Source organism: Cavia porcellus, unplaced genomic scaffold (genome assembly GCF_034190915.1).
Source record: "Cavia porcellus strain 051 isolate PalLab524CR breed Dunkin Hartley unplaced genomic scaffold, mCavPor4.1 scaffold_26, whole genome shotgun sequence".
In the NCBI taxonomy this organism is placed as follows: domain Eukaryota; kingdom Metazoa; phylum Chordata; class Mammalia; order Rodentia; family Caviidae; genus Cavia; species Cavia porcellus.
In genome coordinates, this window is record NW_026947509.1 from 3473351 (window position 1) to 3495701 (window position 22351).

The 22351-nt window shown below is 46.4% G+C and overlaps 1 protein-coding gene across 6 annotated transcripts; it reads left to right on the forward strand.

Moving 5' to 3' along the window:
* The first annotated feature begins 12 nt into the window (after window positions 1-12).
* Lbr (lamin B receptor) lies at window positions 13-22350 on the forward strand. Of its 6 annotated transcripts, none has more exons than XM_063237522.1 (16): window positions 13-151; window positions 4513-4691; window positions 5964-6197; window positions 8637-8765; window positions 9041-9233; window positions 10028-10224; window positions 11884-11938; window positions 13669-13860; window positions 14551-14654; window positions 15409-15534; window positions 17368-17536; window positions 18575-18655; window positions 18747-18869; window positions 19194-19343; window positions 21431-21558; window positions 21747-22350. In XM_063237522.1, exons 2-16 carry the CDS (start codon window positions 4527-4529, stop codon window positions 21837-21839), a joined length of 2139 nt encoding a protein of 712 aa, XP_063093592.1. In that variant the 5' UTR covers window positions 13-151; window positions 4513-4526; the 3' UTR covers window positions 21840-22350. The 6 variants fall into 6 exon arrangements, 5 of the variants coding, with proteins under 5 accessions (XP_063093592.1, XP_063093594.1, XP_013006859.1 ...); XM_063237523.1 differs by lacking the exon at window positions 13-151 and adding an exon at window positions 650-848; XR_001201054.3 differs by lacking the exons at window positions 21431-21558; window positions 21747-22350 and adding an exon at window positions 19699-21023 and having other exon boundaries at window positions 19194-19415.
* Window position 22351: the final 1 nt, after the last annotated feature.

A 22351-nucleotide genomic window follows, 5' to 3' on the forward strand; every position in this document is an offset into this window, starting at 1 on the left:
ACGCCGACCACGATTCAAATGGCCAAGGGGCCAATGGGAGCGCGGGAGCCTCCTGGGGGCGTGCCCGGGCCTGGTCTCGCAGATCGCAGGTCAGCTAGCTGGCAGCGCCGTGTCTTTCCCAGAGGCTCACTTTTCCTCGGAGCTGGCGTAGGTGAGCACCGCCGTCCCGTGCGGTCCTGTATGATCCTGTGCCTGTTTCTGCCCTGGTCCCCCTCCCCGCCGGGCTTTAAGCTGCACGGGTCCTGGGCATTGCGGGGGTGGGGCGGACGACTGCGGAAGCGGGCGGCACCGCGCACTTCCCGGCGGCGGGGCCGGGCCTTTGTCCCGCTAGCGCGCGGGGACGCGCGGATGCCGCGGCTGGGCTCGGTCTGGTGACTAGCGTGGCGGGGACGCGGCGCGCCGCTTGCTGGGCTCTGCGTCGGGCTTGCGGCTGCGCGGTGACAGCCGCGTCGCGCCCGGGTCGGCCTGGCCCGCGCGGGCCTCGGTCACCGAGCCGGGGTCGCGGGGCCACAGCCGGACGCAGGCCGCCGTCCTGCGTGTCATCCACCTTGCTGCGTCACTGTTAGTCCGAGAAGCGAGGACAGGTGCAGCGGTCTCTTGACACTGTGACCGGGGGCTGGGGGAACAAGCGTCCCGAGAGCGGTGTCGGGACCAGGGATCAGCACTGCGCCGGGAGGCCGCGGGCCCTGTGTCAAAGAGCCCCGTGACACGCGCAGGTATCCGGAGCCGACCGCCCCACAACCCCGTCCCAACCCGCGGCGAAGACGGGCGCGCTCCGCATCAGTGTGCGGTAGCGGTCGCTCGAGAGTGATGGTTTGTCTTTTCCAAGCACCTGTGAGAGATCACTGGTAAGTCTCAACCCAGGGCAAATGCAAGCTCTGCCGCTATGCCTCATTCCTGTCCCTAGTAAGTCTTTTTTAAAAACTTGAGTTTAGAGACGCAACAGATGTCTTCATTTGTTTATCTCAGAATTTAATTGGTATAGAGGAATGTTTTTGGTCTTGCTCAGACTGCACAGACAGTGATGTGATGTGTAGTAGATGTGTGAGAAAATGGTAATCAGTGAAGTTTTGAGAAAATCTTGTGAGGATCTGTCCAAGATTCTCGAAGTAGAGCCCCGAAGTCCCGCGGCTCGTATTTCAAAAGCTTACGAAGTGTTTGAAACTTCACTAGCACTAGCGTCTTTATGGAGAAAGAAATGTTTTCCTCCTCCAGCTCACCTGTGCAGAGTACTGGTGTGCATCTGGTCTGAGGGGTGCAGGGAGGAGGAGGGACACCGGAGGAGGAAAGAAGCACGTTTCATTTCCTTCCTCTTTGCACTAGGCGGGGAGTTAGTTATGTGTTGAAATGGGCACTGCTTGCAGCTGTCACCTTCCGGCCTTGTGTCCCCTCCTTGTCCAAAAGTATCCAGTGCCCCTCTCAGGCTCCTTAGATGACTGCAGCCAGGCCCCGCGTCATTCCTAGGGCTCATACCTGTTCATTAGCCTGTGATGCTATCTCAGGAGTGGGGGAGAAAGCATCTTTTTGTTGTGCACATACACTGACATCCTCTAATCACTAGATAAGTTCTTGTATTTTCTTCCATCTACCAGTTTAGGGACTCTGTAAACAGCAACCCTGTGTTATCTTAGGTGATTAACAGTAACGATGTGTAAGTAGGAAAGGCTTTTTTCTCCAGAGAGGTATGTAACCCATCTTTTTCCGAGTAAATCAGTCATCAGTCATCCTTAAATGACGTAGTGTTAAATGGGTATCAGTGTGCTTGTAAGATCCATTGAGAGTTGCTTAGTTGTACACACAGATGGCTTGGGAGAATACACATTTTTCATAGTGTTTGCTTCTTGCTACTTCATGTGGTGTTGGAGGGGTTGGCTTGAGTCACAGACTTTGGTGTGGAAGTGTGATTCCTTTGGTTAGTGGAGGAGAGGTTACTTCCTGGGATCCTGCAGCACCTGGCAGCTAGCTGATACTTCAGAAGGGTGGTAGACAGGTGTCTTGTGTGTGGCAGTTTTTGAAGGTTGTTTGTGGCTTAAGATGTATGCAAAGTATGATCAAAATATACAGTAAGTATTTACATTTTAAAAAATTATTCCAGTAAAAGACATTGTATTGAATTTCCCTCAAAGTACTTCCTACACACTGTCAATCTTGCTACTTTCGAAAGCAATTTTGGAAATCCTCTTTCCAGACTGTCTTTATGACTGATCAAAACTATAGTGAGTGCTGCTACTGAATGTCATGAAACAAAGGCAGGCTTGTGAAAACATGACAGTGTTCACTAGATCTTATTCACTAGATCTGGCACTGTACAACTTCTGGCGCTTCCTCAAAATCAAAATGACCATGAAAAGTAAATGTTCTGAATCAATTCAGGACATTGAGGCAACCAGGACAGCGCAACCAAAGACAGTAAAGAGGATTTCTGGAACTGCTTCAGGAAGAGGCAGGGACGATGAGATGCATGTGTTTGAAGCAAAGGGAGAGTATACTGAGAGAGATTAGTGGCAGAAGCTTTTACTGTTAATAGATCAAAAAAAATTCAGGCATTCACTGTATTTTATGATCATGCCATCTGCAGGATTGTGGACCATGGTTTGATACAGGGAGAAGAATGTGATGGAGCTGATGTCTGTGGTCGTTTTAAGGGGTTGACTTTTGATGAAGGCCAGATGTATGCTGGCCTGGCTGGATGGTTGGGAGTTCCTTTGATGTGCATTAGGGCTGAAACTAAGAGTTGTGAAACTTTGTGAAATAAACCCTAGAATTGCTGTTCACTGTAGCTATGAAATTATTTTCCTTCCTTTTGGTAGGTTACAGTAATGTTAGTTGAACATCCATGATTTTCCCAATCTGTTTCGTAGTTTCCATTTTCAGTACAGTGTTGTTATGGTTGCGTCTTGATGTCCTTCAAAGCCTCATGCAATTATAGGTGAGGCTTTTTCAGAGGTGGATAAATCTTGAGTGTGTGATGCTAGGATAAAAGGTATGTGATAACTGAATCAGTCTGCTGATTGATTTGGAAGCACCCTAATCCCAGTATCCTCAACAGAGTATAAAAGGTGCAGAAAAAAGCTCGTAAGGTTCCCTTCCCTTTTGCCCACCGTGAATATTTCCCCTTTGTGACAGCCTTCTGCCACACCACCCTGCGGTGGAACCAGCCAATTATGGACTGAAACTTCTACAAACTGTGAGCCAAATAAACCTTTTCTCCTCTAACTTTGGGTGTCAGGTATTTTGTCTCAACAACAAGGAAAGTAACTAAGATAGGTGACTTGTTATAATATGGTTAATAGCATTTGAAAGCCCTTCAAAGACAGAAAATGTACCTGTTGTAGTCAGGGGTTGTGCAGAGAACAATTAGAATCAGGACATGGAGTTTATAATACTATTTTTATGGTGGTTACCCAGAGTTAACACGAGAAAGTGCAGGCAATCTGTCCACAACACTAAAGACATAGAATATTAGGCAAGGGCCTGAATCCCACAGTAAAGTCCCACATGAGTCTAGAAGAAGAGCCAGAGCTCATGACAGTGCCTCCCACGAGTTCAGCTGGAGTTCTAGAGCCCACAAGAAGGACTCACGCCGGTCTCTTTTATGGATCCATGCTGGGAAGGCCCAAAGGTCAGCTGTGGGAGCTAAAAAGGCCATGCCAGCAGGGTGAAGGAGCTGTGCCGGGAGGTTGAGGGTTCTACACTGGAGCTGAGAAGTCACACTCAAAACAAAGACCAGGGCTGTCCTGAAAAGCACCACAGCCATCCTCAGCGACAGGGAGGCCCCAAGCTCCTCCGACAGTAAGCACAGTTGAGTACATGCCAGGAAGCCAGTGTGATGAGTTTATCCTGGAGATCAAGCAGCACACGCCCCCACTTCCCCCCCAGCCAGGAAGCACTGGTGGATGTGAGGACCAGAGTTTCTCCAGGAAATCTAACTAGGCTCAAACAGCAACACGTAGGAGAACCCTCAATGCCTCAACACCTTCCTTCTCCACATCTTTTTATGCTGGCAACTTCCCTCAGGTGGAACACCTATGCTCAGCACCCTGCTGATTTAATTCAGCTGGCATTAAATTGACCACCAGTTTTTAATCCATAATAGTAGCCTTCATGAGTTTTACCCTGAGTTTTGATCCCAGTAGGTGGCATTTTGCAGGTACAAACTACTTGATGTCTGTTATGTGTGGTCATATGTCATCCTTCTTGTCACTTCCATGCACTTTTGAAGCTCTGTCATTCCTTATAAAGTGATTCTAAATGAGATACCATTAAATTTGGGTAAATGTCCTGCTATTTCATACATTTGTGTTTTGTGCCATTGGGCAAAACAGTGAACTTAAAAGCTTCAGCTTTTTTATCTTGAAATGAGCAATTGTATACCCATCCTCTGGAAGCCTTCCTAGTCCTAATATCTTGGCCACCTAATAATTCTGCAAAGTTGTATTTAGTGATCAGTTTATGTAAAAGACAAACATAACTGTAAAGACTGACTGAATTTTTTTCTTTAATATTGTTCAGATTGATTTTGGAAAATGCCAAGTAGGAAATTTGCTGATGGTGAAGTGGTGAGAGGTCGATGGCCGGGAAGTACCCTGTATTATGAAGTGGAAATTTTGAGCTATGATGGCAAATCCCAGCAATACACTGTAAAATACAAAGACGGAACTGAACTGGAGCTGAAAGAGAATGATATCAAGGTAAGGCCCCTTTGGTGTCTCCACTGTGGCCTCATCTGCACACAGACCTGCGCACTGGCTGCCTCTAGGGTTTAGTCTGCTTTGTGGCTGGAGTTTACTCTGCTGATGTTGGGCACAGAGAGGAGGGAAGGACTCTAAGCTTCAGGGGGTGACAGGTGGTGACACGAGTGCTGAGGACAAAGGGGGAATGGTCAGGTGAGGGCAGCACACTGAAGACTTGGGATAAGGGACTGCGGCCTGGTGTCAGAAGGGGTGGGCTTGGGGCAGCAGAGTGCGATGCAGGAGCCAGGCTGGGGTTCGGTGCTCTGGTACTCCATGCTGGGGCCAAGCTTCCTCAGGATGCTGGAATCTATTACATCTGAGTCTGTCCTGCGACCCATCACCTGTGAGGGAGGCCTGGGTAGGATTGCTCATGTCAGATGCTGTAGCCTAATCCCAGCCACTCAGGAATGTGAGACAGTGGGCCTCGAAGTGAAGTGAAGCCCCAGATCAAAAATGAGTACGTAAATATGCCATAAAAATTAATTATGAAGAAAAAAGATACACAAAATAAAAGCTGCAAGTGTTCTTTAGGTTTTACAAACATGAAAGTCATCTATGAAAATGCTTGCAGGTGTCGGCACCAGTTGTCATTTCTGTGCCTGCTGTGGGTCAGTCACATTTGAGCCCGAGTCCTGGGGACTGCATTGCACGCACCCTTAAGGATATCACACCTGCCTGCCCTGCAAGTGCTGCAGCCTGCGAGCTGCTCCAGGCCTTGTGGAAGGAGATGGGTGGGACCTATTCTGATAAACCTTTCTTTGTGGATACTAGAATTGGAATTTTAGATGGTTCTCACTCTGGGATTTTTTTTCTGCATGCTTTTGTGAGAAGTAAAAACCATCCTTAGCTCCAGATGAGAGTGAGACCCAAAAACTTCATGTGCTGTATTTGACTGGAGGTGTCCCCCCACAGTCCTGGAAGCCTGGGGCAGGCAGGTGACAGTGCCACATCATCCACTGGGGTTCAGGCCTACTGTGAGGGTGACTCTTCTCAGTTACATGCTGATTTCTTTCACCTCCTGGTCTCAGTTTCCCACATGCCAGGGATGGCCATATTGGTGGGAACAGGAAGTATGAGGGGCCATAGCTGCCTCTGGCTGTCTCTGCAGAGCTCCTGGGCCCAGCCTCATCATGGGGCTCAGAGTTGGGGGGGTTGCCGCTGTCCCTTCAGTGTGAGTGGCTCTGAGCACCATGGTTTGTGATGAGCTCTTTGCCACATCCTCCCCTCTAGCCTTTAGCATCCTTCAAGCAGAGGAAGAGCAACTCAGCGTCCAGTTCTCCTTCCAGACGCCGAGGGAGCCGTGGGAGCCGCAGCAGCAGGTCTCGGTCTCGGTCACGGTCACGCTCCCAGTCCCCTGGTCGGGCTCTTAAAGGGTCCCGGAGATCTACTTCAGCTTCCCATCAGGCCGATGCAAAGGAAATGAGGAGGGAGATTCTGGAAGTTAAACTGACTCCACTCGTATTGGTAACTTGTCTTTATCCTTGTACCATGTGTGTTTTACCTGTCCATAACACTGTTGTGCCCTGCAGGTAAATGTTTATTCTAGTTGCTTGCAATTAATAATATTAAAATGTCCACGAAGCATCAATTCTGAGGTCAAAACTTTTTTGTGGAAAACATAATTCTTTTAAATTAAAAAAAAAACAAAAGACAAAAGAGGGTCAAGCCTAGACCTGGGCAACTTACCAACTAAGCAAGACCCTTGTCTGTAAAAAGGGCTGGGAATATAGCTCAGTGCCAAGACCCTGAGTTCAGTCCCTACTATTTTCCCATTACCCCACAGTGCTATTTAATATTGTCTTTAAAAATGATGTTTAAATTTGAAATAGATGTTGCTTGTAGGTCGAACTGAGTTTATACTGTCGAAAAGTTCCCTGTGAAATGAGCTGTGACTGTTGCTCTCGCAGCGTCACTCGCAATCTCTTCTCCTTAAGGAAGCTGTCAGTGGAAAGACTTCGAGTGCCTGCCCAAGAATCCTGGGCCTGAGGCATTGTAAACCTTACAAGAGCCCAACAAGAAAATACTTTAACAAAAATTAGAGTAGAAGTTATCTTGTGACCTTTTCATGTAGTTTTACTTCTTTTTTGGATGAAACAGACTTCTAATAACCTTTAAAAACTGGGCTATATGTATACTGTTTTATAGTTAAATTTTAATTTTTGTTCTTTTAGACAAGGTCTTGCAGTGTAGTTCAGGCTGGTTTTTAGTTCACTATGTAGCGCAAGCTGGCCTTGAATTCGTGGCAGTCTTTGTGCTTCAGCCTCCCAAGTGCTGAGATTATGGGCATGTGCCACCATGCTTGGCTGTAGTTAAATTTTTAAAAATTTAAAATATTGGGAATACCCGTTCATGGCATATTTTTTACACCATTTGGTATGTGACGTAGTATGGATATACCATTCTTCACACAGATGGAAGGTAATTTTAAAGTCAGCTCCTCCGTTGAAAGCCGTCTACTGTTTTCCTTTTTGAGTCTTTACCACTGTAAATGTGGAGACATTGGGTTATGTCCTTAGGATACTTTTTTTTTTTTTTGGTACTGAGGATGAACTCATGAACTCCCAGCTTGCCAGGCAGATGAGGCATTTATAATGTTGAGCTAAATCCTTGACCCCGTAGCATAAAGTCTCACAAGTGGAGCTGCTGGTGGTGTGCAGCGCCATCTTGTGGTTTAATGCACGTGCAACATCACTTCCAGAACGTGTGTCAGGGTTGATAGTATGTGAATGCCATTTCTCATCTGAGTATAGACTCTTTTTCCAGTGTGCCTGTCAGAGGTTTCAGCCTTTGGGTCTGATTTGTGATTTGCTTACTGCCAGTGAGTTGAATTTTTTGACTCTTGGACTTCAGGGCCAGCTGGGTGCACAGGGTAAGGGAAGTGCCGCATGCTGCCTCTGTGACTTTCACGGACTCACATTTCCAGTAGCATCTCTTTGGCTCCTTGGTGGCACAGAGCTGCAGCCTGACTTGGCCTCCCAAGTGTCTGCTGGCTCTCTTCGTTAGTCCGTAGGACCTTGATAGGGGTTGGGCCTACATCCTATGTGACACTGACCTTTGCCACCTGGTGACTTATAAAGGAGCAAAGTGACAGATGTTAGTTGTGGATTCTGAGAAGCCTTCTGTGAGGTAAATCTCTTTTCAATCAGATGAGAAAAGAAGCTGAGTTGGAAAAGAGATGTGGGAGAAGGGGAGACTGAGGGTGAAATAAATAGCAAGGGGCATGAAATTGGGAAGGTAAACTATCTCACCAGTAATATTCTATAACGAGCCACTATTTCTTAATTTTCCATTCTAGGTTGTTTTGGTGCAGTAAATATCTTTTACTCATTTTTAATAACCAAGTAATGAATTAATTTGCCAGTTTTTACTTTTATTTGCTTCTCATACTAAATATTAGAGTATCTGGTTGAAATTATGATATTCAACCTAATTATATTTGAAAGATGTGCAGATGTATACTATTAGAACCAATTTTGAAGACTGGGAAATTCTAGGCAATTTTGTCCCTTTTCCTTTTTTTTTTTTCATTTTGAGGGTGATGCTGCAGATTGAAGGATGCTAGGCTTCACACATGGTACGTAAGCACTCTGCACTAAGTCCCCTTTGCTTTCTGGGTTTTTTTTTTTTTGTTTTTGTCTTTTTGAGACAGAGTCTCATCTTACAGGTCAGGCTGGCCTTGGGCTCACTTTGTAGCCTATGCTGGTCTCAAACTTACGACAATCCTTCTGCCTTAGCCTCCTGAGTGCTGGGATTACAGGCGTGAGCCACCATGCCCAGCTCTTCCTTTTCATTTTTATAAGGACAAACATTCTTTAGAATTAAAACTATGGAAGTCTTTGGCTTATTTCGCTGTTGGATTTTTAGTATTAACTTGTTTTCACTATCTTATATTCTGCTTACAAGCCGTTTGGGAACAGCATCAGCACATACAATGGAGGGCCAGAGCCCGAGCCGAGGGCGGGGAAGGACACGCCGCAGAGGGCCGCGCAGGCACCAGGTGAAGGGAAGAGCGCACCTCACAGAGAACCTCAGGTACACGTGGGATGCCAGGGAGGGCGCACCTCGCAGAGATGCTTGGTGTGTAAGTTGCTGTCACCTGGGGCAACTTTGCTTTGTTAACATTATTTCCCCCTCCTGAAGCACTTTGGGAATCATAATACTTTGTCATCTGGTCTAAGACTGACTGTAAGTTGGCCACATTTATTCCTGTTAGTATCTGCTATGTTGAGATGCTAAATTCCCTAGTGGAGTTGCCTTTGTGGAACTGTTGATACTGATACTTTTAATACTCTCTATATTTTAATTAGGAAAGATTCACCATGTCCCAAGAAGGCAGTTATGTGTCAACTCAGTATAGCCTTCGTCCCAGAAGAGAAGAGATCAAGTACAACCAAGTCGATTCTAAGGAAGAAAAGCCTGTTGCCAAAGAGCCTGATTCTCTGAGAACGTTTCACATGGCCACCCCTCAGAAGAGGGAGCTGGAGTTTGGGGGTGTCCCTGGTAGGTGTCCTGCCCAGGCCTGGCAGGCAGAGTGTGCAGAGACTGAGCCAGCGCCCTCCAGGGCCAATTGTGGAGTGCACAGGATGTCAGTGTGGCTGTGTTGAGCATCTTTCCAGCAGGCTGTCATAGCTTTGAGTATAAAACAGAGAAGAGGTGAAGGGATCAGACTGGATAGACAGCAGTGTGTGGAGGGGGACACTCGATGGAGACTGGAGAGCTGTGAAGACCAGGCCTGGGGGGAGGGTGTGTCTAGGTGTCACAGCTCAGAATTTGTGAATAGCTGGGACTGATGAGTGGGGCAAAGAGAGTGCTTGGCCATATGGGTCCCAATCCTGCATGGCTTTGTTGCTGTGTGTTTCATAAGTGGTGATGCTTGACTGGCTAGCTGGTTGTTACAGGTGTGTCCAGTGTCACCCAAAGTCTGCACATCTGACAGGAGTATATTTTACTTTCTGGAAATTTGTGGATACAGAGTTAAGATGAAATGAATCATTTCCAGATGAGTGGCTGTGGATTTGCTGGCCTCTCCCACTCCTCTGGTTTTTGGGGGAAATGTCTGGAGCTGGGGTCTGAACTGGGGCATGGCTGCTGGAGGTGCTAGGTGTCTTGTGTTTCCCACTCTGATGCCACTATTGCTTCCTCTGAAGGCAGCGTGCAGACGTGCAGAGTTCTGATGGGCCCAGCGGGTTGGTTTCAGTCTGAACCTGAGCTCAGGCCTCAGAGACTCACGTGAGATCTAAACTAGCAAGCTGACTGAGCCAGCTGAGGCTGATCACACATCCGCCACCCCGCAGGTGCGCTGCTCATCACACTGGGCCTGCCTGTCATGGTCTTCCTGCTGCTGTCCCTGTGTCGGCAGGAGGACCCCAGCCTCCTGAGCTTCCCGCCGCCCTTGCCAGTGCTACGTGACCTCTGGGAGCCCCAGGCCGGTGGGCTCTACCTCCTCTGGTTTTTTGTTCAAGCTCTGCTCTCTGTGCTGCCAATTGGAAAGGTAAATTTTCGCTGGTAGGACATAGCATTGGGAGACTTTTTAGCTTCTCTTCCATGGTTACATAGATGAAATCACAGCAGTTTTAAGGTTAGAAGCTGCTGTTGGTCATGATTAGCAAAACTTAATTCCTATGCCTTATAACACTTGCCTACTAGTGGAAATGTAGAAATCTGATTTTTGTGTGTTACTTTCTAAACAGAAAAGAATAGGCTAGTTTGCAAGTTGGCCTGACTCAGAGAGGTGGGGGAGGGGCGCTTCTTTTTCATTGTATATCATGTCAGATGAAGCACTTTAAGTCATTAATTGACTTTGATGCTTAGTGGACTTTATCTTTTTGTTTTTTAAATACAAGTTTCTGATCTTTAGTACCTTTGAGAAATAAGTTGTCAATAATATTTTTACATACTTTTCAGAGTTACATGATATCTTTAAAGTTTGTTCACATTGCTAAGTGTAATTTTTTATTCTTTCAGTAGAGTACTTTACTTGGATATATTTAAAAGATTCCTAAGTAATAAATAATTAATGTAAAAATCATTCTTAGAGCTTTGCAAGTTTGCCTGCTGCAGACCAAGGACCAGTTAGTTCTTTTGTCATGTGAGTGCTAGTCATGGGTGGAACACAGGTTCCAGGGCCAGGTGTACCTGCTGCCAGCTCCACAGGGAGGGGCCTTTGGTCGTTGCCATGGTAGCCCTGCAGCTACATTGCAGTGATGTAGGGTAGGGCTAGTTTGATGTTTACTATGAAAAGCAGTTTGGGTGGTTACAAATGAGATGTATATTCAGACTAGAGGGACTAAAAACATATATATATAACCTGGTGTATGTTAATTATACATAGTCACAGTCTCAAACACAGTATGTACTAGAGACCTTTAAAAGATAAATATCGTTTGCAATCAGCACGTGAAGGTGACTAATCCTGTGACCTGACCAGAAAGGCTTTGCCTTTCCGTGGGTTCCCTTTTGTATCTGATGAAGAACTCTAGACATGTACCTGCTGCTGTTGGAAGTATGGCTGTGTTTCCAAGCACTGACTTGGGAGAGTGAAATGGGGCTGGCCTGGGTAGATGGACTCTGCCCTCGTCCACCTGGAGCCTGTGTCCCATAACTTCTCCTGCTTGGGCCTTGCTTTGGAGGTCAGCTCCTCCTAGAGCTGATGATGTCATGGGGTGATTGTGTGTCTTAGGCAGAGTAGGGAGATGCAGGGTACACAACACCCAGTGTACAGGGCACTGCGGCTGGGAGGGAGCAGAGCCAGTTGGAAAGGAGCTCACAGGCGAGGGAGGAGAGTGGGGTCGCGCTGTAGTTTGTGAGCAGATTGCTGAGTTAGAGCCCTACCAGCTGCAGAGTGATGTGCTGGGAGGGCCCAGGAGGAGGCTGGGACAGACGGCTCTCAGGGGTCTCAGCAGTTAGCTTAGTGATTGGACTGATGTTCAGGAAAATTCCTGAAGGGGGAGTTGCACCCTCAGAGGCAGGAGCTCTCTCTGTCAGCACTCTGTAAGGTAAAGTTCCAGTTCCTTACTCTGAGAGGTCTGCTTCGCCAGGCATGCTGAGACTTAAGAGACAGTAGAAAACTATACACACGTGTGACATATCTTTTTTTGTGGAAGGATGATGATAATGTGCTTTTTTAACTTCTAAATTTTTCTTCTCATAGGTAGTAGAAGGATTGCCTCTTGTTGATGGAAGAAGACTCAAGTATAGAATAAATGGTGATTTTTTTTTTTAAAGGCTCAAATTAATCATTTGATAAACTCTTGGGAAATTGTACTCTTTAATAGTGGTGGCAAACCTATGGCATGTGTGCTACAGCAGGCTGTTCCTGAAGGCTCTGAAAGGTTTGCCAAACCACTTTAATCCATCAAAGCGGATTCCACCAGAGCTGTGAACAGGAGTTCTTAATAGTTTGAGGGATATGCAGATAAACTTTACCTGCAGCCAGCGGTAAAACTCAGGCCTTGTGAAGATAGTAGCCCCCAGTCGCTTGACTGTGCGGCTTACTGCTCTTCAGCCACCTTACCGATGTTACCCTGTTTACCTTGCGTTCCCTGCCTTACCTATGTGACCTTACCTGCGTGACCTTACCTACGTGACCTTACCTGCGTGACCTTACCTACGTGACCTTAACCTATGTGACCTTACCTACGTGACCTTACCTACGTGACCTTAACCTACGTGACCTTACCTGCGTGACCTTACCTATGTGACCTTACCTACGTGACCTTACCTACGTGACCTTACCTACGTGACCTTACCTGCGTGACCTTACCTACGTGACCTTACCTACGTGACCTTACCTGCGTGACCTTACCTACGTGACCTTACCTTATCTGCCTGTGCAGTGCTGGGGTTGGAACCAGCCCTGGCTTCATTCTGAGAAGCCCCCATCCTACTCAAGGTGTTGTAATTGCCTGAGGTTCCCACCCTAGGAACCCTGCATGAATGAGATGTCCCGTCCACTCCTGTCCTACTTTCTCAGCCGCCCCCCCCCCCCCATTCTCAGGTCCCCAGCTGTCTCTTACGTCTGTGTCGCCGCTCTTCTCAGGGCCTTTGCTGGGGACACCCGCACAAGCCGGCTGCCTCTTGCTCTCGCATGCCTGCGTAGGCAGCCTTGGGGCCCCTCCTTGCTGCCTTCTGTACTCTTGACAGTATGTGTCTGTCTGCTGGATCTTTCTCCAGACTCCGTGGGCAGCCCTGGGCTCATCCTGTGGTGTCTGGTGCCTGGAGGGTTCCTGGGGGAGGTGGGATCTCAGTGTAGTCAGGACAGCTGGTATGTGCCATTCTTCTGAATATTCACAAATTTTGTGAGAGTTTAATGAATATTTTCAAAAGTTTGTGTTAAAAATTGTTTGGGCTAAGGACAGTGTGGGTGTAAGTAGTAGAGTGACCCTGTTTCTTCACAGCCACTCTGCATTTAGCGTTCTGACAGAAGTAATGCCACTTGGGTCCTGAGAGTGACAAGGACACAGGAGTCCATGGTGGGAATGGTGGGCTGAGTAGGAGTCCCCGCTCTGCTCTGGGGCTGGGGTGCCTAGTCAGTAGAATGGAATCTGAGTATGAATTTTCATAGCCTCACGGGAGGCCGGGGTGTAGACCCAGCCCCGTGCCTGTGACCCCTGACTTTGGGGCTGAGTGTTTGGGTGAAGTGCTTTTTGAGGTTCTTTCCCACTTTTATGTATAGTGCTTCCTTTCAACTTTTCCTTAGTTAAAAGCAGATAATGACTGTTCACGCTGGCAAAGAATAAACATATTAAAATAGTCTACAGATGCAAGAGTACGGAGACAGCATGAAGGCCACCCCTCAGGCTGGTGTTGAATTGCATGCTCCTGTGCAGAGTCTGAATAGACAGCAGGGAGAGCTACACACTGCAGCGCTGTATCTGACAGTGTTGTAATTTCAAGCCAGCCCTGGGCTAATGCTGGTTCTTTCTCTTTTCTGAAGGATTCTATGCTTTCATCCTGACTTCGGCAGCCCTCAGCATGGCTCACCTCTGGGGTCTAGAGCTTCATTACCTGCATGACCACTTCCTCCAGCTGGCCCTCGCAGCCACGGTGTTCACTGCTGTCCTGAGCGTCTACCTCTACGCACGCGCTTGGAAGGTGCACGGAGCTGAGCGGTCACCTGCCAGCTGTGGTGAGCGCTGTGTCTTCTGGCTGTAGCAATGGCTTTGATCCCTAGGTTTATTTTGCAGGGCAGGAAGAGAAGTGGGAGGGAATAAAAGATGAAATGTAGAGAAGTGAATTTAAAGGAAGAAGACATTTTTAAATTTTTCCTCATATTTTACTATTTTTCCCTTCCGTAGTTTTAGTTACTTGATAATTTTATTGAACTTTTAGGAATTGTAAATTATGATAGATACTATTTTGTCCAGAATAGTAGATACCTTTTTAAAAAAAACAGTTGCTGTTGCAAATTGGTTAATTCTGACCCAAGTATTTGACATTTTTTTGTAAAGAATTTTTCTTTTTTTGGTACAGAAACTTGAACTCAGGACCTTGCCCTTGCCAGGCAGGTGCTTGTGCCACTGAGCTGTATTGCTGATTCCTTGACATTTTTAAAAAGCTGCTCATTTTAAAACAATTGTACATTTAAAAAAACAAACTTTGTTTCTTCAAAATTGGGATCTAGCCACCTGGGCTGCTAAGGTGGGTGCCCTTGCCAGAGGTACATCCAATGCCTTCTGTCACTGGGGCCCCAGGTGCTCTGTAGGCCTCATAGCCAGTGGGGCTCGACCCCTGGGGCTGGGCCCCTGGGGATGGCAGTGGGCTGGCTGTAAAGACTGGCTGTGTTTGGAGCTCCATTTGGGAAAATCTGCATTCTCAGGAAACGCTATCTATGATTTCTTCATTGGCCGAGAGTTGAATCCGAGAATTGGTTCTTTTGATCTCAAATACTTCTGTGAACTGCGCCCTGGGTTGATTGGATGGGTAAGTCATCTTTAAGAATTCTGGTTCAGTAGTACACATTTATCTTGCATTTAGAAACAAATAAACATTTTGAGGGATAATGATAGCTTTCTATAGTTCTGTCTGCTTGACATGAAGATGCCACTTCTAAGTTATGTATTCAAATTTGTTTCTATATCAATTTATAGTTATGTAAAGAAGTGATAGTATAGGTAGATTAACATTAGAAAACATACCTCCCCTTTAAGAAGGGGACTCTGCATCCTGACCAAGTGCAGCCTCAGTGGAATAGCACACCCAGCAGGTCCTCATGCCTGTCACCCACATCTCCAGGGTCGGGGCTGACATTAGGTACAGCGGCTCACCACACCACGGTGTCTCTGAGTGTTTCTGCTGCATACACCCTTGGTCTCAGGACCCCTATGGGCCTTGAGCACCCCTGCTGTCTTTGGGGAGTCTACTGTAGTCTGTGTGGTCTTTGTCTATACTGGCCTCTCATAACCTTCACCCATTTTGATCCTGGTCAGGATTTTGTTTAAGAGTGTGCCAGCTTGGGTTGGCCCCATATTTTGTCATGATTGGGGTATCATTATGTGTTTTGGTCAAGAACACCATGGAAACCACCTTGCATCCTCTGGCTGTGCCTGGGGTTTATGATGAGGTTGTGTCCTCCTTAGCACTGGCGGGGCTGACAGAGTCTGCAGTCTCAGCGGGAAGTCACCATGGCCCTGTGTTGTGATCAAAACTTGAGCCTCTTTCTTCCCTTGAATCACAGGTGGTGATTAACCTGGCAATGCTTCTGGCTGAAATGAAGGTACAGAACCGGAATGCTCCATCCTTGGCAATGGTTTTGGTTAACAGCTTCCAGCTGCTGTATGTGGTGGATGCTTTGTGGAATGAGGTAAGGAATTGTAAGAATCCATGCCATGTGTCTTGGGGAGTAGGTGAATCGCCTGGCTCCCGGCAGCCTCGCTGCTTCCACACAGAGTGAGGGAGGCTGCTGTGCAGTGCTGTCCAGGGAGGGCAGGTGCTGGTGGCCATGCGTCCACAAAGACACGTGGCTCTGCTTAACAACGACATTCTAAATATTTAAGATTGGCACATCTGGCTTTTGTTTTAGTGAGTGGTGACCAATTCACACAAGTAAAATTTAACTTCTTAGTGTCACATGGAATGCATGGATAATCATTGAATTGGAATGATGCTTTTTTGATTAAGAGGCATCTAATTCTTGAGTAAAGGGGCAGATGTTCAATGTTGATGTTTGAAATTACAAATTGTAGCTCTAACCAGATGGACTTAAAGCAGAATCAAGATAGCAAGGAAGCAAGCTTTCTTCAGAGGCTGTCTTTCTGCTTGTGGCTCTTCTCCCTGTTGGTTGAGCTGCTGCTGCTAAGGATTGCTGCATGTTTTGCTAGTCCTTTGCAGTTCCACTAAACATTCTCCTTTAAAGCATCACTTCCTCAGTCTTTTGTTATGATTTTAAAGAATCATATATACTGTTAACATTCGTAATTACCTCATTTCAAGTCATGTTTTTTTTTTTCCCCCAATTTTAAAAACAAAGTTTGGCAGCAGTGCACTGTAATGTTCCAGAAGAGATTTCTGAGATGGTTTGCTGACACTTGGAGAGGAGATCCCTCTGCTTGGAGTCTGATGGTTTTAAGGATTATTTGGGTGTCCTTCATCCCTGGTCCCCACAGAACCTGGACTCCTGAGTAGGCTTCCTGTGTGAGACTATGACAGATACTCAGGGTGACTCTAAGCGTGTAGCCCTGGCAACACGGTGACCTACTGTTGGGCAGCAGGGTCACTGCTTCTCTGAGGAGCACAGACCTTAGTTGCAGACAGAGTCATTCTACTCCTGATCACAGGTTCTTTCTGCGCCTCCCTTAGCACAGACGCCAGTGCAGCTCTGGGCACCGTGTGGGGTGATTGCTTGTGGTGCTGGTCCTTTAGATGAAGTCCGGTTCCCCAAATTACAGTGCTTCTGGAGTTAAGCCAGCAACTCAGTAGGAAAGCATTGGGCATAGGCATGGGTCACCGCTGCACCTGCAGCTGAAGCCCTGAGGAGTGTGGAGCTCGAGTTCCGGATCAGAGCTCTCCCTCCCAACAGCCTCGTGACTTTTTAATGCATTAGGAATCTGTCTTTACTTAGAGACTTAGCCCAGGATTGCTTTCTGTAAATAGGAACATTTTGCATCTGAGACAGGCTCTGGGCCAGAGAGCAAATGGTTGTTGGTTTCTGTGCATCCTTGGGCCCAAGAGGCGGCAGCTTTTTGTGTGTGGCCTTGATGTGGGGTCCTCTGGTGCCTGGCTGCCTGTAGGTGGCTGGCAGAGCACACTGACATCTTGTAGGGTCAGGGATAGAATCGCTGTGTCAGGGAGCATGCCACACCAGATAGCCAAGAATGCCAGCTAGTCCTGAGATGTCCTGAGAGTGCCCAGGTGTGGCTGCCGGGCAGAGCCGAGGGTCCAGAGCTGCCTGCAGGAACCACCCTGTCTCTGCCACACTGGTCCCAAGAGATGAAGCTGTCGCTTGACCCAGTTTCTGGTCAGCGTGTTTCTGCTGTGAGCATGCATATAAGCTGGGCGTAGTGGCTTACTTCTGTAATCCCAGCTACCCAGAAGGCTGTTTCAGTAATCATAACAGCCTCACACATTTGACTGTGGGTGGGCCCTCTGTGTGAAGGCTCTGAACAGTGCAGTTCTTTCTTTCCTGTGGTCCCTGCAGGAGGCGCTGCTGACAACCATGGACATCACCCACGATGGGTTCGGGTTTATGCTGGCCTTTGGGGATCTGGTGTGGGTTCCCTTTACCTACAGCCTGCAGGCCTTTTACCTCGTCCACCATCCCCACGAGCTGTCCTGGCCACTGGCTGCGCTAATCATCGCTCTGAAGCGTGAGTGTCCACCTCAGGCTCTGGGCATGGGGCCGTGTGCTGTGTGTTCTGCTCCAATGTCTGCTTGTCTGTCACTTGCATTTTAAGTGGCCCAGGCTAGCTGTGATGGAGGAGAGAGAATGGTGCTTCCTACCCAGGTTCTTGAATGGTTGTTTGAATGGACGATTTTAAACAAAACATGTTTTTTAAATTTAACAAATTTAAGTAAGTTAAATGTAAGTTGTTTTAGTAAGAGTTTATCTCCTCTCCTGCCTATCTGCTTTTTCAGGTGGTTATCATGAGATCAACAGGATTGGTCCTGGCTTTGCAGGGCTCACATCCTAGCCGGAAGAGAGGCACTGAGGTCGTGGCTGAGAGGGGCTTAGGGGCAGGAGTGCATGCCCTTGTTAGAGGGCCCAGTCTTTGATCTGACTTGAGTCCATTAGAGGGTGCAGGCTGTCCTGTGTCCTGCAGATCACATGGGGCATTATACCCCCCATTCAGCCCAGGGACAGTGAGCACTGAACATTAAATACAGCTACTTAGCTAGACTGCCTTGTATCTGTGACGGAAGAAAACACCGAGCTGTTGGTTGATTTGGGCTGTTTCAGTGCTGGTTGGGTTTCTGAGCCAGCCTTGCTGATGTGGGGAGGGCGATGTTTCTCCTCCCTCACTGCAAATACGGGTGCAGCTAGGAGCTCGGGGCTTGTGATTTCAAGCAGGTGTTTGTGCCAAGGCAGCAGGGCTGTCCCTGAGTGAAGGGTGGCCTGTGGGCAAGGGGACAGAGGACTACATCATTGTGTCTCAGGTTTTACTTTCTTTGTGGATATGACTGTAGTTGCTAGTTTTACCTTCAGGGTGGATGATAATAGATTTCAGAAGAGTTATCTTTTGAACTTCTGAGGTGAAGGTTCTTGAATTGTTTTTAAAAAATCAAAGAGTATTCTTTGATTTGGACATTTACTCAAAGCAGCAATTTTACCAGCAGAAATTACAAATGACTTTCATTATTACATAATATCTAAATTATTAATATAGAAAAATACTTTAATATTACAGTTTGTGGATATATAATCTTCCGATGTGCAAATTCTCAGAAAAATGCATTCCGGAAAAATCCCACTGACCCAAAGCTTGCTCGTGAGTACTGTATGTTTTTATCATATGTGTTGTAGAGGGATTTTATATGTCTCCTTTTTAGAGATGATTGAGAATGTATTTTTCTGTATAGATTTGCAAACCATTCACACTTCCACGGGAAAGAATCTCCTGGTGTCTGGATGGTGGGGCTTTGTCCGCCACCCCAATTACCTGGGTGACCTCATCATGGCCCTGGCGTGGTCCTTGCCGTGTGGTGAGTGCTGGTGGGCAGGAGCCCCGGGAGTGGCCCGGCCCCGCTGGGGTGCTGCTGCTGTGCCCTGTGGGCAGCACCTAACTCGCTCAGCTCCTGAGGGGAGTCGGGACTCAGAGCCTGCACCTTTACTTTATGCTTCTACAAGTAATGTTTTTGAGTTTAAGCCATGTCCACTGGCTGTTTTTCTCAGTAGAAAATGGAACTTTTAATTTATGATTCAGTTGTACTTAGATTCTGGAAAACTTTGGTTCTAGGGGATTGAGTATAAGCAACAAAAAACAGTGCCGTGACCTAAAACGCAGCCTGTCGCATTCTCGCCCGCAGGTTTTAAGCACGCCCTGCCGTACTTCTACGCGGTCTACTTTGCAGCGCTGCTGGTGCACCGGGAAGCGCGCGATGAGCACCAGTGCCGCAGGAAGTACGGGCTGGCCTGGGAGCGCTATTGCCAGCGAGTGCCGTATCGCCTGCTGCCTGGTGTGTACTGACCACCCGCCTGTCCGCTGGCTGTGTGTCTGTCCTGCGTGTGCGGGAGCAGAGAGCCAAATAGTAGGTGTTTAATGGAGCCATGGTTATTTGTAACAGTGAGAGGAAAAACACAAGAATCTTAGACTTTGCATTTTAATAGGAGAATTTCAACCATTACAGACCTAAAGACAGTTTTTCTTATAAATACACTGAAAAGAATACTATTAATATTGATAGGTTTTGCTTCTTTTCAAATTTTGATTTTTCCTTTTGCTAGTCAGCTTTTATCAATGCATTTAAAATAGTGCACATTTCTGTCCCATTGCAGTAAGAGAATAGAACTTGCATTTGTTTTTCTTTAAAGCATCTCCTAGCTATGTGAATTGAGAGGTGAGATGGCCCCGTGTGAAGTACGGAGCAGAGCCACTGGCAGCAGACACTGCCCCGGGCGTCGGCACCGTCTGTGTCTTAGCTTCAGCTTCTAAACCTGTGTTGGAAAATGTAAATAGCTTACTTTTATGTAATATATAGTAAGTGCAGGTTTTTTTGTACAGTATTTTCAATGTGAGATAATTGTCAGAACTTAATAGCTTTTTAACAAAACATTTTTTGTATTTTAAATTAAGTTTTATAAAGTAATATGTGTGAATTAGAGATGTTGAAGCAATTAGAATTCATTTAATATACTGTTAAAACATAGGAAAGGTATTGTTCTTAACCCAAAGTTTGTGATTTTGGCTTTGCTACCTCAACTGCAGGTTGTGTTTGCCTTTATAAACTTACAAACAAAAAATATATCTATGTAATAAATATATATTTTTGGAGGAACATCACTATTTAAACATTTTTACATAATGATTGAAAATTTTGCCATTTTAGGCTAATATTTTTATATTTTTTTACTTTTTAAATTCGGTGTTTTTGCTACTGTTTATCTCATGCAGTCTATTGTATATTTTATGTGTCATTTATAAAATTTTACTTCTGGTAAAAGAGTGCTATCTAAAAACAAGGGGTTTAAAATTGTTTAATGTATGTGCATAGGGTAGCTTTAGCCGCTTAATTATGATAAGCTGCTATAGCCTTATGCATTACTGTAATGGAACAGTAGAGCAGGCACTCAGTTTCTGTATTCAAAACAAAATTGTTCTCAGTATTTGAAGCATAGGGGAATGCAGTGCATATGTCATGTGTTACACAGGGGGATGCAGTGCATATGTCATGTGTTACACAGGGGGATGCAGTGCATGTATCGCGTGTACACAGGCTGCACTACAGTTTAAATAGTGGCCCTTTGGTATATGCAGTATTCATTCCGCAACTGGATGTGTATGTAACTTAGTGTCTAAATGTGATCATGAAGTTAGTTTGTTAATCTAGCATTCTGCATCCTATAATCTTTAAACATTGTTTTGATGAAACTGTCAGTATTTTACTAGCGTTGAGGTATGCAAGCAGTTTTTTCTTTGCTGTTTTTAATGCTTTTCTCCTGGCACTGGAAAGTGGTATGCAGTGTTTTCTGTGCTGGACCCACCTTGAAGGCTGGGGTGGGGTGGAAGGGATTTCAGTTCTCTCCTTAGTAATAAAGAAAGCTTGGTATCAAGGGCTGCTTTTAATTTTGCTTTTGAAACATTTCATAAGCTTTGCAATGAAGTTTTAAGTTGCAAATAAAAATATTGTTTTGGTCTCTTTGGAGCCTCGTTTCTTTCCTGCCTACAACTCTGGAGTGATTGGCACCAACAGCAAATGCCCACACTGGTTTTTCCTAGGTTCATTTCTTTAGAGGCTTCCTAGATAGACCAGAGGGAGTCCTGAAGGCCTGGCCCACTGCTGTTGGCATGATACGCTCAGGATACTGGGCTCAGAGGGGTTGGTGTTGGCAGGGACCCAACTCCCAGAAAATGGTCAAGTATTTAATATTGCTATTTGAGAAAATTGAGAAATGCTAAAAACTACTGTAGATTCAGTAATCCTTTCTGATGACTCTGTGTCAGTCATAGGAGCAAACATGTTCCTTTGAAAGGCCATGTGAAGTGTGCTGTTGAGTTTGGCTAGGAATGGGGGAGCCACACCCTCTTGTCTTACACTGTTTGCAGAGGAGGCCTTGTGTGTTGGCAGTTCCGAAAGGACAGATGGTTTAGACGGTTTCTCCAGTTACGTGAGCCGAGCAGCAGCACCTGAAGGGCAGCCAAGCAGATGCTTCCTTATTAGAGCTCTTCCAATGGTGAGGTGTGAGGGATTGGTGCCTTTCCTCTTCACGGTTTGTCTTTTGTTAGGACCCTACACTTTGCCATTTCTTCTTGGTTCCTAAACAAGAATGGTCTTAAAATTCCTTTTTTGTAGCATTCTGTGTAAATAGGTTCTAACTATTTTGTTTCTTAATGTTACTGTGAAAAGTCATGTTCTTTCTAGCTCATCATAACCCAGAGTGGATGCTGTGGACTGAGGCCAAGGTCATATGAGAAGGATCTGGGGCCAAGAGGCTGCACCTGGACAAGATTCTGACATACGAGCACTGGTTTCCTCGTGGGGCAGTTTGCTGACAACCTGCATGTTACAGGGGTTAGGGGATTACTTGGGAATTCTTCCTAGTGCTTGTGGTGATACCTGCTATTGTGAATTGAGTTAATGATCACTGTAGCAACAAAGGGACACTGAAATCTACCGATGGAAATCTTGGGATTGGTTCTCAGTGGATACAGTGCTGGATGAAGTGATGGGCCTGTCCTGTAGGAAGACAGCCTAGAGCACACTGTCATGTATGTATAGTCCAGGAGCAGAGGCCCCTGCAGAGTTGCAGTTTATATAAGCATCCCTGATCCTTGCCAGGACCCATACGGCCAGAGGTGGCCCCGGTGCTGCAGTGGGTCCCTGCCTTGCTCCATGTAGAATGCAAGATCTTTTCCTATGTGTGGAGGCCTCAGGGATGGGGCCCTACCCAGCTGCGCACGCAAGGGTTTGTGTCTGTGTACACCCATGTAAGTGTGATTAAAATCAAAACTTATGTGGGATGGAAT